Source organism: Haemaphysalis longicornis, unplaced genomic scaffold, assembly GCF_048455015.1.
Source record: "Haemaphysalis longicornis isolate Haplotype H1 unplaced genomic scaffold, Haemaphysalis longicornis Haplotype H1 scaffold_5, whole genome shotgun sequence".
NCBI lineage: Eukaryota > Metazoa > Arthropoda > Arachnida > Ixodida > Ixodidae > Haemaphysalis > Haemaphysalis longicornis.
In genome coordinates this window covers 19,640,483-19,660,317 of record NW_027526385.1, presented here as the reverse complement: position 1 = coordinate 19,660,317, position 19,835 = coordinate 19,640,483, and the positions used below count along the sequence as shown (strand labels likewise).

Genomic DNA, 19,835 nt, shown 5'->3' with positions numbered 1-19,835 from the left:
CGAGGAGGTTGCCCCTCAGCGGAGGGAAAGAGCGGGCATGGCGAAGGCAGGCCACGCGGAACTAATCCACCCCACCGCGACGAATTTGCTCTCCCCAGTCGCGCCCTGCTACCCGCCGCCGTAGCGTTAGCGGACGGAGCACGCTATGCTAAAACTCTGTAATGACACAGAGGCCCCGCGATCGCAGCGGAGTCCTCCTCTCTCTACTCTCTCAGGCTGAGCGTGCGCCGCTACTAACGACTGCTCACGAGCTCTGGAAAGAGTGTTGTGTGTGTCTGTGACGTTCATGGCATGTGCACAATCTAGAGGGAACGCTTTTTTACCGTTGACGCTTTTGGGTATAAATAGACCTCGCCCAAGCGCTGCAGAGCCATTCCTGTTTGAGCAGTGAATCATTGCTGCACTCTGCTCGAGTCCTGTACTGTAACCTCGACCGTCGGGGCGTTGTTCTTTGGCTTCGGCTCACCTCTCGCTATGAAGTAAACAGTTACGTTAGCCTACGGCTTCTGGACTTCTTCACGGCTGCAACAGCGGCTGGCCGCTCACTTCACACCACGCTATTACACGTATGTCGGAGGCGACGGAGCTCGGCTCGGGTCGGCCCTCCCGGTCGCAACAACACCTAACCTGATTTTTACCAAACTTTCTGCTGCTGCTAATGTTTATTTCTACTGAAGCGGGCGCACTCTCACAAGATTCGGTTCACGGTTCAGCTCCACAAGAATGCCACTATGTGTGCTGCAAACTAACTGGTGCCAAAATTTAGCCCAAATGACAGAAGAAAATCCTACTTCAGCCCTATGGCAGGGCCCCTTATTATAATGAATTGATGCTGGGCAGATTTAATGCCATCATAAAAACAATGAACATGATTTCATAGCCGAGTATCGGATTGGGTAACTAAAGCTAAACGTATCATTTCTCAGCGTTTTAGAAGCAAAAAATTACTCTTGGAAGTTTTTATGACTTGAAATTGCTGGTTTCAAATTGCTGCCACACCATTTTTCTATGTTTCTTACCATTTTGCAATTAATTTATAGTTGAACGGGGTGTATTCAATGTTCAACCTTCTCCTGAAGTTGTCTTGTTTTCCTTCTCTGCTGGGTTCAAACGGGCAATCTCTGCGGTTTTTGAATTCCTTGAAAGAAAGCCTCATTTGTGTACAATATACCTTTGTAACATTTATCCTATGCAACATGCATTTATACTATTAACATGCCTATGCAGCATAGTGTACAACACTATGCAGCATTTATCCCTTCGGAGTTGCTTGTTTCAAGTGAGACGTAATTACGGCTGCGCACGTGCGCCTAAACTGTTTCAAGCCACGGGCAATTAATTACCAGACCTGATTATAACAGATGTTTGTTTGCTAATATTTCGGTATTAAAAGACGAGAATTGATTCACCCTTGATTCCTGTTCAATAAATGTGGCCCACTGCAGCTCACCCTTGGCGCGTTGGGAATCTACAGTGCTGCCATCGGAATTTCAACAAGTACGTAATGATATCAATATATTTACTTTTTAGAGGAACGATAGCCTTTATTGGGCTACTGAAACCCGAAAATGTCTGTCTGTCTGTCTATCGGTCTGTTTGTCTGTCTGTCCCTCAATTCGGCCAGCCAGCCAATCAATAAAAACATTAAAAAAGCAAAACATTTCCAAACCACCAAACCTGGTATCATACTTCATATTCGCCAAAGTTGTCGAGCAAAGAGAAAACATTAGGCATATTGGGGCAAAGTATCATGCATAATTGGTAAAAAACAGTATACTCTTAAATAAAAATAGATCTGCGTTTGGTGTTAACAATTGCAAGTAACAAAATGCGCGTTGAAAACAATATTGTGATCCAAAAATACTGTAAGAGCTCTCACCCTAACCTAGGCTTTGGGGCAGCATGCTAAAAACACCGTAACGAAATGTTCCAGTAGGTTGTGCGTGAGCAGTAGAACGCGGAAAAATTGAGTTGTCTTGAGGAAACTTCCACCTGTTATTATACGAGGAGTAACACCGGAGGGTAAGACTTTGAGAGGTGGTTGGGAGTGAGAAAGCCACTTAAAGTAGCCATGAAGACAAAATACAAGTTGGGTTTATTAGAGAGACTGCTTAGTCCCGATAACAATGATACCAATATTATCGCAATCTTCGAGCAAACAAGAGAGATATTAAAGAAAACGTGTGAAGCAGTCGCGACCCCCTAGCCAATTTCCCGCAACTTTTCTATGACGTCACGGAACCTTGTTTGTGCGATTGGCGCCCGCCTAACTGACCTGTCGCGACGACAGATGACTGGACATCTGTAATGGGGCCTCTAGTTCCATTTGACCCCATCACTTGAATGCTAACGTGCAGTTAACGCACTGAAAATTATGTTTTATTGTTGGCCCGTATGACGTCATTCTTGCTCATAACACGTCACTGTGGCGCAAAATGTGAAAGTTTTTAAATACTTCTTGCTTTTTTTTTCGTTAAAAACATTTTTATGGCTCTAATGGAGCTGAGTGCGATACTGAATCCTAGTTCTTTCAAATAAAACGAAGTTTTATTTTCTCTTCATGGCTCATTTAACGCCGAAGACTGCCGTATTTCGGCGGATTCGCAGCGAATCGAGGAGATACGCTTCCAGTTTTTTAAATGCCTACAGGCATGAAAAAGGCCTTGATAGAAATCACCTACTTTGTGGAACTCGAGCTCTGAACTCGAGTGGAAACACGGTATGCAGAGCTTTTTACCTTCGATGAGTTTCAAGCAACCTATCGTGTACGGAGGCCTCGCACATTTTTATTTCATTGTAGATGAATTCTCCGTACTGTCGTTCCAGTGCTGCCCGTGCCGCTGCCATATTCAATTGTCGCCATTGGTCTGGCGGGAACTATTTACACAGCTCTGGTAACAAACTTTTCCTTTTTATGTAATTTTTGGTGTTCAGGATGCCACTGAAGGGCTTAGTACAAGTAGAAAGTTTAGTGAGGCTACCTTGTTCATGCAGGTTTTCAACTAGCCTGGTGAGCTTATGTTTACTCAGAAGGTGCTGCTATTAACTAAAAACACTAGTTAAATAGAACAGGTAATAGTTACTTTTTGAAAACCTGCTCGTGATGCCGCTCGCACCAGACATCACAATATCAATGCACTGAGGGGTGCCAAAAAATAAGATTAAGACACTGCTCAATATGAGTATTCACAATGCTGTCACCCTGCTGGGCAAGTTAGTTTATCTCTCTTGCGGTGGCGATTGTAACCGGTGCATTAAAGGGAGCCCGTGAGGACCTTGTAAATAATTCAGAGTACGAATAATGCCTAACATCGATTGTGAAAAATCTGTATTCGCATTGAAGAATCACTTCGCATTGCCTTTAAATCTGAAGTGGATCAAAAAGAATCGAGGTATTGTTTTGGTGCGAGTGTTATGATAAAAATGCCCAAATTTGCTTCGCAATGTGCTTTTATAACTCCAAAGCTGTCACGAATCTTACGGCATGAACTGGGGTGCAACGCTAGAAAAGGTACGTTTTTAGAGAACGTAAGATTATAGTTGTAAATGCAGACAGTTAACCAAGGTAATTCAGGCAGAAGGGAAAGGTGTTCAACAAGAATGTATTGCACCAGACACTGAACCGACAACAAAACAGTTTCCTTACGAAAATTAAGCGACTAATGAAAAAAATATTCTCCACCCACTCTTGCAATGAGGAATTTTGAAAAAAAAAACGATATCTGGTTCCTCCAGAGAAAACAGTTGTTTGGGAACCAAAACAAAATGAACTTTACAAATGTGATCAATATGTAACAAAATTTAGTCCTTCACGATTGTGTGAGACTGGAACGAGTAACGCAAAAGTGACTGCAAAAATGGCCCGTTCGGTAATTAGCCTAAAAAGGTAAGGACATACACTCTCATGTCGAGACCTTTTCATCATAAGCGCACTGGCTTCATCAGCTAACCCAATAATCTAAAAGGGAGCCTAACTTCAAGGGGCCAACCAAGGAACTCCCCGTTTAGCTCATTGCTAGGAGCACTGAAATAAAAAAATAAAGCCGTTCTACTCAATGTGAAAGCTGTCGGAAGTGCAGAGCAGTGATTCGCCATAATGGGCTGCACCGCCGTTATCCGCTTACTGCTACCACCCCATGCAATTCAAACTTCCCGCCTTCGCAGTGCTCGCGCACCCCCTGCCTGAAACTTCGCTAGCGGGATTCCTGCGTTTACTATCGTAAAATCCAACCCAACGGGCGTCTTTAACTAAAGGAACGCGGGCGCTTCCGGTTAATTACGTATATTTTTTCTCAAACGTACCTATAGCTTTCTTTGAGCTAAACAACGAGAAGATGTATTACAAGCGCCAGCGTTTCACGAGTTTCGAACGCTTATGACAAAATAAACCGCTTGGCATGCCGCGGGGTATGCCGCGAACCACAGCGTTACCCTGGGACGCCGCCTTGGTGCTCTATATACTTGGGTCGAGCGAGCGAGCTAAAACGACAAGGCGAGCGCCTGAAGTGCTCTGCACTTAAAACAAGTTGCAAAGCAAGGCATCAAGTAAAGTTCACTTGCAAAATATCATAATAATGCATTTTATGACTCCTTCACCCAAAAAGCCGTCGCCGGAGTTGTAGGCGTCCGTAGCTGGGTTTGAAATTTGGGCTGCGTTTTATACCGTGTTATATGCGCTTGTACGCGCTTCTCGCAACCCCCCCCCCCCCTTCCATTTTAGGGGGTACCCCTTTAACAGCGGAGCTGTGAACAGCGTAGATACTAACCACGGTCTCTGCCGGTATCGTGCAACGTTTTCTGGAGCAGATTGCTCCGCCCGCAAAAACCGGTGCGTAGTATAGAAACAAATCATTAAAATAAAAATAAAAGGTCCTAGGGCATTCACATTTTGATATAAGGCCTCTTCTATTACCCCTGAAATATTGTATTCCCAGCATTGCATTTTTTGTTTAGAGGTGCAGCTAACTTTAAAACGATGGCTGTTAGCTTGGTCTTTGTAACCCGGCTTTTCGACCTATCCTGTGGCGAGGTGAAGCATGTTCATCTACGGAAGGAGTATGATTACCGCAAGTAGCTTTAACTGTTGTGTTATCGAAAGTATCCCGAAGCAATTTATTTGAAAATTAGCCTCTAAGACGACTCTGCGATTACCACGGGTTTCGTTTACTTCTCATAATAGGTGCAAAGTAAAGTTGTGCGTTGAGTACGTTACAGAATTACTGTATGCTGTCAATGCTTAGCCATCTCTGTTGCTTTGCCGGAACTAGGCGGAAACGAATTATATGACAATTATCCGCCAAGACGACACTAAAATTAGGCACCACCAGTTTTCTGGTCATCCTTCGTTACAAATTAGAAAGACTGATTTTTTTTTGTAACGCTGGTGTCTCCGTCTGTTATAAGGACGCGATTCGGCTGAATGCGGCTTGGCGGATAAAGAGCAGAAACAGGCGCTCCACTGCCATCTTTATTCAGACACACAAAAAGGCTCCAAGGCAAGATGTAGTCTACGACATATCCCGAGCACTAAGCGGAGCTCCTTCCTCCCTGAATGTTTACGTTTTTACGTACTAGTGTATACTTCCACCAAATATTCATTTTAAAGGGACTCTAAAACGCCTGCCACAAACGCTTCCAGTATTTCCTGCGCGTCTGGATGTGTTATGGAAGATGTATTGTCTCCGGCATGGAGCGGCACTGCAAGATTTAGCAGATACGCCTTCCGCTGCTGCTTTGCTTTTTTGGCTTTCTTTTTAAAATGGCTGTCGAATGCGTTCATTGGTGCAACTGAAGGAAAGCCGGCTATTAGCTGATACACCACTGTAATGGCGCTATTCCAGCGGTTGAAGAATTCCAAGACCGGAAAAGAGAAAAAACTGAATTGAGCAAGTTATTTGATGGGCATACAGCAGTGATTTTTTGACTGAGGCATTTTGCTACCACTTAATTTAAGTGCTGGATTTGTTGGGTGACCACGTTGGGCAAGCATAAAATATTTCGAAAAAAGTTGAAAAAGTGTTGTAGGGTTCCTATAACGTAGGACAGCGATGACACACCCGTCAGTCCAAATAATTTCCTGCCAAAGGGTGGGCTGCGGAGCGTGGTGTGGGCAGATTGCGTTCAAGCACTGGTCATGTTTGCGTCTCCTTTGACGGTCATCGGAAAAGTTGCCTACGACTCCCAAGGGGCGATCCCGCCACTACGGCCTCTGAGTGATTTCAACGTCACGGATAATATATTACGGTAAGTGTCGTCCACACTTTAGGTGGTCATTTTAACTCTCGTTTACTCTAATTTACCTGAAATCTAACTCCAACTTAACCATTTAATTTGGCAACAAAATACATCATTTGATATAGCCGCGGTCTTGTTTTCCCGTGTCCCGTGAACTTCTCACCGTTCTTATCTACGCAGGCACACCAGCAGAAGTCTAGAACTTCGCAATATTACTCAATCGCGTATTACAAAGCTAAATGGCAACACCTCAGAAGTAGCGGGACGAGTTTGAAGTCAAAGTTCGCCATCAGAGTTTTATGGCACGAGATAATGTTGAGTGTTTTAGTAATGCTAACGCCGATGCAGTGAGCTTTGATGAAACCACTTTTGGATAACAAAGTGCCTTAAAGGGGTCATGAAGACAAAATACAAGTTTATTTTATTCGAAAGATTTCCTGTTCTATAGGGCCGCCAACGCTTTTTCGGAAACAAACGATGCTTTATTCATTGCGAAATTAATCAATTTAAGGTAAAATTTTGACAGACGCGCCATAACGCGTTTGAACGACGTTTGCAATGACATCATAAGAACAGGTCTTTCAGCTAAACTTGGTGTGGAGCGGAGACTTGCTTACTGTTAGTTAACCTAGATGGCGCCACCACACCACGCCCAGTTGTTTTCTGCCTTTGTTTTTATGTGACCGTATATAGACCCGACTTCTTCTGTTCATGAAGAAAATAATCGTTTCGTAAAACATGGTGTTCGCTCGATAAATGTGGTCACGTAAGACACCGTCGCTTGCATCAATCGGCCAGTGTCGTCGTAGACAACGCTAAAGCCCCGCAGTGCTGTGCATCTAAGCGAAGCATGGTGCACGCAGTACCAACAGCAGTACGCATCAGTACTTCTATGTTTACGTGCGCCAATCGCAGAACTGGCTGGTATGACATCATAGGTTCTGTCGCTGGAGTGGGTCGCATGGCCATTCCCTTTTTCCCTGATTATGCAGCTTATCCAAGCGAATTTTATGTTAGAAGTGGCATCAGCATGATTCTAATGAGGCAATCATTTGAATGAACCGAACTTGCATTTCGTCTTCATGGCTCTTTTAAGGAGGCCTCACCTGTTAACATTTTTAGGTGATTTAATACTTCATGACCCATGGATTTAAAAACCATCTTGCACTAATACGAAAAGCTCTAGAAATATATGTGAACGTTCAGAACGGCCTAGTTTGCTTGTTTTAGAGATATGTAACTTCTGTTCTGAACTAAAAAATGAAACACTTTCTTTGTAAACAGCTGCCGCCATCTAGTGAATGCTGTGCAACCACATGCGTTTCTAGTTTATTTTTCATTTCAGCAAAGAAGTGTTATGTTTCAAAAAGCATCAAACTAGGTCGTTAGGAACATTTCTAGGAATCTGCAGAACTTTTTATATCGGTACACGATGCCTTTTAAGCCCGTGTGTCATGAAGTAGGAAGTCCAATATGAATGTGCTTAGGTGAGACCCTTTTAACTTCCCTCTTAGATGATTGAGAAATGCTTGGCTACTGAAAAAAAAAAGAACTGTTAATTCAAAGGGAATGCTGTTTTGTACTGCGCAAACGGAATCTTGCTGTCCGAATTAAATGCTGTTAACTCCAAAAATTCGATTTGAGCGGATGAGCGAATCACTGAATGAGCATAAAAGGGGAACCGCATGTTTTACTTTTTTATTCTATTGGCGTTGATATGCTGTGATACACGCAGCGCGTTTTTTTGCTAGGCGTTAAGGCACGACATGTTCTTGGCGTGTTATGCTTTGAAAGTGTTAGTTCTGTAGTCAGGACGTTCTAGAACGTGGGAAGCTTCATGTAATTTATAGATGTCTTACAGAAATGCTCAGACGTCTTGCATCTTTTATGCTTTCGATCCAAAGGACGACGTTTGACCTGACAAGTGACGAAAACGTCTGGAGCTCACTCCTGGCAGCGGTGCCTTTCATGCTGGTTCGCACCGGATTGGATCAGATGGCGGTCCAAAGATTTATGGCAGCTAGGTCACTGGTACAAGCTAAGCGGTACTATTTTGTTAAAATTCACGCTTTTTTGCCTGTTTTATCGTAAAAAATATAACAAAGTTTCTCAATGTCCGCGGATGCACTATTACAGGATCGCAATCACTGGTGCAACACTGGTCCTGTTATTTTTCTTCGTAGTGGCAGTGGCTGCTCTATTTGTCATATATTGGTACAGAGATTGTGACCCAGTACTAAGTGGCGCCATTGAAAGCTACGACCAGGTACGTGGTCCCAGACGACTCATGGTTCGGAGGGTTTAGCCTCGTCTAATTTCTTGAGTATGATGTCGCAGACAGGCGCATGCGGGTGGGGGATGAAGCACTAGACAAAAATGGCAACGTGGGTAGAAACGTATAATTTTTGATTCACAGAAAGCCGTAAGGCGTCGTGCTAGTTCATGATATAAAATGTGTTGAATGTATTGTGCAATAAAGTATATGCGGAGATTTTGGAATTTAACTTTGAAATGAGCACAGAAAGTATCTACTTCTTATGCTTACGCACGTATGAAAGTAAGTTATCCCTGCCAAAGAACTAAGAAAGCGCGTCTTGCACTTCCGCACATAAATTGTACCTGTCCAATCCCACGTCTTGAGTGACGTTCCTCGTCGGATTAAAAGGCCCAGTGCTTAGTTATCATTGGAAATCGAGCTTAACATCTGGGGAATATATGCACAGATAGCACTGGCTTGCTTGGGTGTTTGCTGTGGTATGTCTTTCAGTATTGCATAACTTTTCATTTCATTTCATTTCATTTATTTACTTTCAAGCCACGGGGAATTACAGAGAGGAGTAGGCTAACATAGAGAAAAGAAAACATACAGCAAAAAGGCAATGTTACAATAAATTACAATTGAGTGTTAGAAATGGCCGTTTTGAAGGCGTTGGCGTCTGTGATTAATGCGATGAAGGCGGGTAGATGGTTCCGGTCACTGGAAGTTTTGGGGACGAAAGATTTGATATATAGGTTCATATGGCTGAAAGGAATGCCAACTTTGTATTGGTGATCACTGCGTGATGATATCTAGGTTGGGGGCAAAAACAATGAGTCGGGAGGGCTCTATTAGAATGATAGATTTATGAAAGAGGCACAGGCGTTAATTTTTCCGTCGTAGGGAAAGGTGAGGCAGGTTGAGATTTGCTTTCATTGATGTGACACTTGCAGTCCGAAAGTAATTAGACATTATAAAACGTGCAGAACGATTCTGAATGGATTTAATGCTATCTATGAGCATGTTAGTGTGAGGATCCCAAACGGATGACGCATATTCGTTTTGGCCGCACTAGTGTTTTGTAAAGAAGTTTTAGGTTTGCCGGAACAAGCAAAAAATTTCGACGTAAATAGCCAAGAGTGCGGTTAGCATTGCGTGTTATGTAATCAACGTGAGCCTGCCACGAAAGGTTATTAGAGATAACAACACCGAGGTACTTGTAAGAAGAAACGTTGCTTAGTGGTAAGTTGTTAAGTAAGTACGAGAAAATTGTAGCTTTTGATACATTACTAGTGATCCTAATCGATTTGCATTTAGATACGTTAAGCTTCATTAACCAGGTATTGCCCCATGAAGAAATGTTATCCAGGTCAGTTTGCAGGGTATCAGGGTCATCAGGGAATAAAATTTCACGGTAAATTACACAATCACCGGCGAATAATCTAATGGTAGAGGATATGTTATCTGATATGTCATTTATATATATTAAGAAAAGCAAGGGGCCCAAAATGGATCCTTGTGGGACCCCGGAAGTGACAGGAATGGGAGAAGAGTCAAATTCATTGGCAGTTACATATTCTTTCTGGTTACAGAAAAAACATTCAATCCATTTTAGAATGTTAGTGTCAAGGTTTAGTTTACTCAACTTAAGCAGTAGCAATATATGACATACAGTATCAAACGCTTTAGAGAAGTCTATAAATACACAATCAATATATGAACCATGAGAAACAGCAGGGAACAAATCATTAGTAAAATATAACAGCTAGGTTTCACAAGAATGACCTTTTCTAAAGCCATGTTGGAATTTGGTAAAAAAGAATTATTTTCAAGAAAAGTGACAATGCTGCAGTAAATGACGTCTTCTAACAGTTTACATGGCACACTGGTTAGTGAAATGGGCCTATAACTATGTGGGTCGCTAGTGTTTCCAGACTTGTGAAGCGGAACTACTTTCCCCAGCTTCCAGTCAATGGATAGGACACAGGATTCTAAAGACTGGGAGAATACTCTAGACAGTAGAATGAACGTCAAAATTTTAGTGTTTTTTTAAAAACTTGGGGTTAATTACATCTTCACCAGGAGAAGACGAAGGTTGAAGGTTTTGAAGTAATTTTCTATTTTTCCACCCAATCGATGTACACCGGTTCCATTGGATCGTAGCTGTAAGCAGGCAATTCAGGAATTGAGGTAGTCGCCTCGTTGACAAATGATAACGAAATGGAACTATCTTGAATGCGAAAAATTATTGTTTTCTAAAGGTGATTATTCAGGCCTGTTTCTGTATTTACGTGATCATGATTGGTCACGTGTTCTTAGTATCAGTGATGCAAACGAAGCTTTCCATGCCCTCACAAGCGTTGTACATGAAGCAATGCGGTTATTTATACCTAAACATAAATGTTTTAGAAGTAGCTATCCTCCATGGTTTTTACGTGAACTGAAACACTTGCTATTGAAAAAATTACGATATCACCGAAAGTATAAGGTCACGCGAAGCGAATATTCGCGTCAAAAATTCCGGGAAGCCCGCGCCCTAGTAAAAGTAGCTTACAAACGTTATAAGAAGGTACATTTACATTCAGTTAAATCTAATTTAAATCGTGAGCCAAAAATATTTTGGAGATATGTGAAAGATATTTCAACACCTCGAACGAGCGCCACGTTAGCCCAGGATAGAACGGTGATGGACAAACCTAAGGATGTGGCTGACTGCTTAGCGGATTATTTTCATTGTGTCCTGTCTGCAAATACCTTTCCTTCGAACTCCCATTGTACCTTTTTCCCTTCAAACGACAGCGGTAATGTGTTGCACACGTTTTCTTTTTCCGAATGTGATATCGAAAGGGCGATATCAGCACTGAAACCGAAGTTCTCGCTCGCTTTCGATGGCATTCCTAGCTTCATAGTTAAAGGATGCAGCACGATATTTTTGCTCGTTTTGACTCATATCTTCAGCGTTTCTCTTTCGAACGGAATTTTTCTCGAGTTACTGAAAAACGGTGTAATTGTTCCTGTACATAAATCTGGTGATTCATGTGTCACTTAATACCGACCTATAACTTTGCAGAGCCCTTTTGCGAAAGTTTTTGAAATTGCCCTGTTCTTTTTTAAACGTCAGATCGGGAATGCACAACATGGGTTGTATAAAGGCCGATCCGTAGAAACTAATCTACTGACATTTTTGGAGTACACAAGTCATTATATTGAGACTCGTGGTCAAGTTGATGCCGTGTACTTTGACCTGTCCAAAGCGTTCGACTTAGTTGACCACCAGAGAGTTAGGAGCGTATGGCGTGTGCAATCAACTTTGTACTTTCATGATGGATTATTTGTCCGGTTGATGTAATTACGTGCGCGTTAACGGTGTGCTGTCAAAGCCTTTTATTTCTACTTCTGGCGTTCCACAAGGATCTATTTTGGGCCCTCTCTTGTTTAATATATTTATTAACGATATTACATGCTGTGTCGCAAATTCCCGCAGCCTTTTGTATGCAGATGATATCAAATTGTTTCGAGAAATTAGCACGCAGGATGACTGCGTCCTACTTCAGTCTGACATCTTAAATATAGTTAATTGGTGTGCTGAAATTAAGCTGTTGATTGATGTCACCAAAACTTATGTATTGACTTTCACTAGAAAAAGTCTTGCTGTGCTACATGATTACACACTAAATGGAATAGTCCTCAAACTGGTCAAAGAAAGTCGTGATCTCGGCATTGTTGTAGATTCAGAACTGCATTTTCGTTCGCATGTTGATTCTGTTGTGAACAAGGCCTGCAGCCTCTTGGGAATTGTGTCGCGAATTACGAGACCATTTTCTAATCCTATGTGTTTTGTTCGATTATTCTTAACTATGGTGATCCCAAAACTTCATTTTGTGTCTGTTGTTTGGAACAGGTTGGGCATAACAAGTAGCGCTAAGCTTGAAAATGTACAAAGACATTTTATTAGAATTGTATACGACAGGCATTTCGATCGCCGAGTTTACTATCAGTATGAAAACATGTTGGAGAAATTGCAATTGGCTACATTGTCTAAAAAGAGGCTTGACGCGGATTTGCTTTTTTTGTTTAAGTCTTTACACAGCATCATTGATTGTGAAGACCTTACATCATCAATTGAGATTAGAGTTCCCTGTAAGTCTTTTCGTGAATTTCTTTTATTTAGAATCAGTTCTACTTGTTCTTCTATGCAAAAATTGCTTAGACTATACAATGAAAAGGCAAGTCACCTTGATATTTTTAACAACAATTTAAGCTTGCTTTGACTGAAGTGCACGGATCGTATTTTTCTTTCTTTCTCCTTGATTTATTTTTCCTCGTTTCAGGCTACATATTTAAGTTGTTTGTGTTTGCATCAAATTTTGTGTTTCATCGTGTGCACCACCGCTTAAGGCCATTGGCTGTTGGTGGGCATGTAGAAATAAAGGTGATGATGATGATGATGATGATAAGAAAAATACAGTGCTAAGAGCCAAGCAACAGGTTTCTCTTGGAATAAGGGAATCACTTTAAGGGGCTAGATCAATATGTTTTTTGTTATCTCCACCGATCACCTGCCAGAATCTACGAGGATTGCTTGCTAAACGAGACGGCAACGTCTGCTCAAAGTATGACTTGTTGGCAAATGAGACTGCGCGTGCGTACTCATCTGCAACAGTGCGATATGCTATCCATCGTTCGTTGTTAGCTGACAGTTTGGCCTCACGAAAGATACGCTTTTTCTTGTTTCGCAGTCATCCTAAAGTAGGTGTGAACCAGGCAGACTGAGTGTTATCGTATATTTCATGTAGCGGTATGAAGCGTTCAGTGAGTTCAGAGATTTTAGCTTTGAAACGTAGCCAATTTTCGTTTACTGAGCGTTCATGAAAGCTAGAAAGAAAGTCCTCTAAAAAAGATTCAAGTTCGTTATTAACTGATTCGTAGTCACCCATTCCATAGTCCCTGATTAGTTTTGTAGTCTTGCTGGTTTTAGTAAATCAGTGCCCACAATGTCCCTGTAGCGAAGATGGTGCTTAAAGAAGACAATATGGAACAATATCACTAACATTGTTAGAAGCGACATTTGATTACACGTAGCAGTAGAATTTGTGTTTGGTTTCAGTTCCAATTCTTTAAAAAATCAACCTGGCACGTGCGGCAGGAATCGAAGCTAAATAAGAAAAAAAAAATCTGTCTTACACTATGAGGCTGTAAGGGACCACAGGTACATTGTCTTCCAGATCGTTCCGTACTACATCAGAGAAAGCCTTTCAAACGTGGCAACCTTACGAGGTTTATTTCTGGCTGGCCTTCTCGGCGCCTCAACCAGGTAATGTATCTACGTTCTGTGGCTACTCGGGTTCCTCATCAGTTTATTTTGTGCATTAGCTGCTCATTGTCGTCGTAAGAAGCTGCCTTTATAATGAACATGTTGTTACGGGAATGAAAGTTCGACGACGTTGATAACGGTGATGAAGGAGAGGGAAGCACGTGACCTGGCTGGACTGCAGCTGGTATGGTCAACGGCAGTTGACATTTGGCGGTAGACGTGGTCGGCTCCCTGTTCGGACGGGGCTAGAGCTTCCCGACACTGTCAATGCATCATCGACGACTGCATTCGGCCCGACACGTCGCGATGCCCGGACCTGGATGTGGATGACTCCGCACCCTGTGCCAGAAATTTTACGTGGTGGTAGAGCGAATGAGACGGAAGATGGTTAAGGATGATGAGCTATCTAGTTTCAGTACGTACAGTCGCGCTCACTATGACCTACACCGCTCATTAGTATTCACAGCTTTATATGACCTTTGTCTGGTGCCCGGGGTTAAAGACCAAGTGCGCATTAGGAGAACAACGTCATAATGTATCATGCCTTATCCCAACGTATATGCCCATAGTCATTGTTTTGACGATATAATCGTCTGAATACTAATGAGCGGTGTAGGTCATAGTGAGCGCGACTGTACATGCCGACCATGACAGCGCCTAGCCAGGCCGCGTGCTGCCTACTCCTTCGTCACCGTATTTTCGTTTTCGCAATAATATATTGTTTGGAGTCCAGCCTTTCGTTTAATGCCGACCAACACAAACCCGGAATTCGATGACAATGGCCAATGACAGAAAATCGAACCTTGTGTGGGTATTGTGAAATGAAGGGTTATGTTAGGAATTCCAGAGCCATTATTGTTACCCATTGCAGTGGGACATGTATATGGTTTCACATTGCTGCTAATCCTTGTGTTCGTAATGCCCTGTCTCGCGCAGTGGTTAAGAATCTGAATATAGTCATCATTGCTCTTATTAGCCATACCAGTCTGCCTTTCTCCCCGTAGAGTTAACCTAGTGCAGCCATTCGATTGTTCTGATGTAGGAATTTACGCTGTGCTACATCGCACAGGCACAATGGCTGAACAACATTAAATTTGATGAACAAAATGCGGAAATTCACTTAGGGTAGCAGTATGGCGATACTTATTTTTGGAGGTAATTTCTAGCTAGACGTACTCAGCATTGCAGGCGGCGCAATGATATTGTCAGTTGTCGGACGGATGTCCTACAATGGTGACAACTATCGGAATGGTCTGAGCCAGTAGTGAAATACACCACAATGTGCCGCCGCATTTACGATTTAATTCCGAAAAAAAACTGCGCGGTTGAATGTTGACACTGGTATTGTCCCGCCAAAAAGTGAGCGGTGGGATGCAGCACAAGTTCACCAACTTTGTGGGATGGTTGCATGGCGTGACATACATCCGCACCCGACATGTCATGGGCAAGTTGTACGTAAATCCCATCACTTTCTATGATCACTCGTTGTGACTGACCTGGCTGCACGTACCTTCAACTGCTTCATTATTACTAATATGTCATCATCATCGTCATGATTTATTTATCCTTAAGGGCCCCTGACGGGTATTACATAAGGGGCGGTGGGTGGCAAACAAAGCACACACAAAGGCATTTGCTGCCGAAAAACACAAAACAAAATAGAATTCGAAAAGTGTGATTACAGTGTAACAATAATAACTGGTTACACAACAAAGAGCTGAATAATTTCAAAGTATCTTACAGCACAAAAAAAAACGCACACACAACTGGTTACACCAGTAATTATACGAATACATTACGGCGGAACCGTTTTGAAATGGGTTTCGAGTAATGCCTTACTCTTTAGAGGATTGCGTTCATTGACTATCGGATTTGAGAGCGGATTTCAATCGTCAATCGTTATTGGAAGGAAGGATTTGTTAAAACCGTTTGTCCAGCGTTTTAAATTTGGAAAACACATGGAATTGAAATGGCGGCGCGAAGTTCGAATTGGTCGAAGCAGCAGGAAGCCATGGAAATCAGAAAAATTGAAATAAAGTTTGGGAAATAGACAGAGGCGTGTTATCATCCGTCTAAAATCCAAGAAGTTAAGACACAGCGATAAATTTATATTAGTAATACTTGTGTGGAAATCGTACTGGGAAGTTATGAAGCGAGCGGCGCGATTCTAAATGGCTTGAATTGCGTCGATTAAAAGGATTGGTGTGGGATCTCAACTGAAGCGGCGTACTCGAGCTTACTGCGGACGTAAATTTCGCAGGCAAGTTTACAAACTGAGGATGGGGAGCAGGAAAGGGACATCCTGATAAAACCTAGTATTTTTAGTACGCATCGGTGGTAGGCTGTGTGATATGATCAGTCCATGTTAACGTGGTATTGATGAGAACACCTAGGTAAGGGTAGGATTCTACTAGTGTGAGATTGTTGTATTGTAGGGAATAAGTATAATTCATGTTGAGACGCTTGCGGGAAACTAGTATAAATTTACATTCAGAAATATTCAGTGGCAAAATCCATGTAGAACACCAATTTTCGCTTAAGTTCAAATCATTTTGTAGGGCCAATTGATCATAGCTAGAACTTATACGGCGGGATACGACACAATCGTTTACGAAAAGACTTATGGAAGATGTAACACCTGAGGGAAGGTCGATAATGAAAAAATGGAACCTTGAGGTACGCCAGAAATGACGTGACCTCCGACGGTTGTGTATTGGGATCCATTTGTCAGAAAGCAATGTATCGAAGACAGTATGAGTGGCTGGAGATTAAGACTAGAGAGCCTAACAGAAGTCGTGTACGAGGAACGCCATCAAACACAATAAAAAAATCGAGGAAGATTGTATCGGTTTTAGAAAAAACGCGTCGTGGTTCAAATGAAGGCCCGTAGTGAACTCGAACAGCTGTGATTCACAGGAGCGGCCTGGGCAAAAGCAATGCGTGTTTTTAAACAAGGAGTTTTTCAAGATTGGTTGCCCCGCTCGAATAGATTATGTGCTCAAGGAGCTTACAAGGAATAGAAGTTAAAGAAATGGGGCAATAATTCGACGGATCAGACTTATTACCCGCTTTAAATAGTAGGGATATGCTGCTTAGCTTCCAGTCATGCGGAAGTGAACTGTCTGTTGTTGTCTGGATAAATATTATCTCTAATGTTTGGCTGGAAAGAGTTAGCGTAAGTATTCTAGCTGTGATTTTGGCTGGTGCCGGAGCACAAGATAGTTTTTGCTTTTGAAATGTTTGGTATTTTTGTGCAAATTTAATAGCTTATACACATTAGCAACGTCTCGGAGTTGTTCCCCATATTTAGGTTTTAAGTTCACTGATACTGTTCGGGTGAATCCTATGATGTGCCAACAAATTATAAACGATATACTTTATTCAGATAGGCATATCACTAGAAACATTATTTTGCGTCAAAAATTACTTTTTAGGAAAACGATAGCACAGCGCTGTTTTCTCTTGTTTTGCACAACAGTACGCTGTCTTCGATCGTCAACACCCACGCAGCGGTAATCTACGTGGACGTAGTTTTACCTTATGTCCACATGAGCCAAAGGACAGCAATCGTCGTGATGCGGCTCCTAGGTATGGTGCTCTTAACGCCAGCTTGTGACGAATATATTAGCCCAAAAGCTATTGTGGCGAACTTGACAAAACTGATTGCTGCGAGCCTAACAACACAAGTTATCGTCAGCTCCTCAGTCACTGCTTTTTTGCCTTTTTAATACTGCGTTTGGCGGACTCAAGCAAAGCGTAGCACCCAATATAATTATCTTTATACGTGAACTATTTGTAGGACGCTGAAAGATATTTAACATTTTATTCCAACAGTTGCCACTCGACCCAAGGCATGAGATGTTTTAGATTTTTTTAGGTAGATGTTTTTAAGTATGAATAAATTGTAGAATCTGCATATTCACCACACAAAATCACATAATCGGCCGCTATCTGCAAAAATCACATTATTCTGGGCGGTCACCTCTGAAGAATAATTGCACTCGAGAATTCAAAGGGCTTATCTTTTTATCACCACGGAAGTACGCTTCATGTGTGGAAATGGTGAAAATTTTGTAAGAAATTTTGACTTAAAGCAAAGGTTCTCTAGGCTGAAGGAAGCATTTGGACCTCGCTAACTACACAGAAAAGCTGATCAACGATTGTGGTAGGTTGCCACTACGGTTTGGTGGCTTGCCTTAAGGGAGTGTACATTGTGTATCGTTTAAAAACCATTTTAACATCACTCAGGACGAACTGTAAAAGCCACTGGCTTAAAGCGGCCCTGCCTTGCGAGTTCTTTCTTGCCAAGTCGTGTAAGTTCCACGGGCCATATAAAATAAATATTCGAAACTTTGAAGAAAATGTTAACGTTAAATGTTCAAATATTTAAAAAATTAAAAAGATTGCTGTCAATTCTTCAATTATTTAGGGCAATCAACTGTTCTAGACACATTCGTAACTCACGCTGGGTCTACTCTGCACCTCAGGCAATTTCGTATCATCATGCAGGCCACGATAAATTATTGAATTGCTTTGTTACAAACATAGTGCCCGGCTGTTTTCTTACACACTTCTATTTTCATTCCAGCTTTGGGTAGTGGAACAATAATGACAGTACTCGCCTTCGTCGTGCCATATATAGGATCCATAGCCCGGGTACGTATGATGTTTCTGCTCCCCGTTTGGTTCTCAGAAGACGATTTCTTACTAAACGCGGAAAAAGCGCTAAGGGCGGGACTGCAAAGATGCGTGTGACAGCACTGATGTTTACTAACTGCTGTTATATTGGTTCGAAGAGTGCAATGTATAGAAAATAAGAACGTAAATATACTAACTACCAGACAATTATAAATAGCCCCAACTGCCCCACCTGTGGCCGCTGCAACGTCCCACCTGTGAGTTAGATAATAAATATTTTTTATGCGATGTTACGCGTCTTTTGCAGGTTTAGTACAATTAAAAGTCGCCCAACGCGGGGACAACTTCTTGAAAACGTCAGCGTTACTTCTTTCGCGCCTTCTTTGGAACGCAGCTCTTTCTGTCCCTGTACTCCATTTGCGCGGGTCCCTTCTCTGGACTGGTCCTGCTGGGTATCTCATCACCTTGGGTGAACGCAAAGGTATAGTAGCACGATTGATTACATAAGAGCGAGCTATTGATTGTATTTAGGAAAATGATAAAGGTAATTTATGCACACATAGAAATTAGAATGACCTGTTCTTTATTCTCAGCGAGTTTGCGACACATATCTAAAGCTACAATTGTGAAAGGAGTAAACGTGTTACATATTACAGCCTACGATGTGATTTTCACAACCTATAGAGTTTGCGCAAACTTCCAACTTGACAGGGCATGTCTAAAGGTAGTTTAAAGACAATCAGCAAACGTTTTTACTTAGAAGCGCTAGATTTCTGTCAGTTTGGTTGCTCTGTAATTTCATATTTTGCGTTAAAATTAGTTTTTCGCTGGATTAAATTCTGCATAGCAATTTATGGAGCTCTTCAATCTTCAAATCTACCATCTAATCTACTCCTGAGTCCAAGGAGAGAAATTTAGATTTCACTCAGGTTATTTAGGTAGGTTCAGAGATGATGCTTTCTGTTACCTTATTAGCTAACGATTGGGGAAGTAGAAAAACGCGCATGATGCTCATCAGAAATCAAAGACGCGACAAAAAGAGCCACACAAGCGCTGTCTTACCCACTCTTCTTGCCCCCTGTTTCCGTTTGCCCTGGCCATGATGACGATGTTACGGTATCGTTGCTGCTTGGTAGCCCGCCTTCGTTTCGGATTAGCTGTTGTTTACATCTTGTGCATCTCTACTTTGAATCAAAATTTACAGGAGAAATAGATAGCACAGAAATCACCTTTATGACCCGCTTGAGCGGGAGTACCTGCAGTCGAAGTGAGTCATCGAATGTCTGTGTTTGAGGAGCATTTGAAGCATGCTTGAGCAGGCACTGGCGTAGGAATCATGTGCACACTGCCAGGACAAATAAGTGGCAGTCGCAGGCTCATGGGAACACGTGA

At 42.2% G+C, this 19,835-nt stretch overlaps 1 protein-coding gene across 1 annotated transcript in view; it reads left to right on the top strand.

The window, feature by feature from the left end:
• Positions 1–19,835, top strand: part of LOC144139604 (sodium-coupled monocarboxylate transporter 2-like) — a 37,141-nt gene that overhangs the window by 12,035 nt on the left and 5,271 nt on the right. The window contains exons 4-12 of the mRNA XM_077671899.1: positions 1,446–1,497; positions 2,827–2,894; positions 6,086–6,243; positions 8,139–8,279; positions 8,371–8,500; positions 13,717–13,805; positions 17,284–17,393; positions 18,394–18,461; positions 18,838–18,924. Of these exons, the coding sequence (XP_077528025.1) occupies positions 1,446–1,497; positions 2,827–2,894; positions 6,086–6,243; positions 8,139–8,279; positions 8,371–8,500; positions 13,717–13,805; positions 17,284–17,393; positions 18,394–18,461; positions 18,838–18,924 (903 nt within the window). The remainder of the gene's footprint in view (positions 1–1,445; positions 1,498–2,826; positions 2,895–6,085; positions 6,244–8,138; positions 8,280–8,370; positions 8,501–13,716; positions 13,806–17,283; positions 17,394–18,393; positions 18,462–18,837; positions 18,925–19,835) is intronic.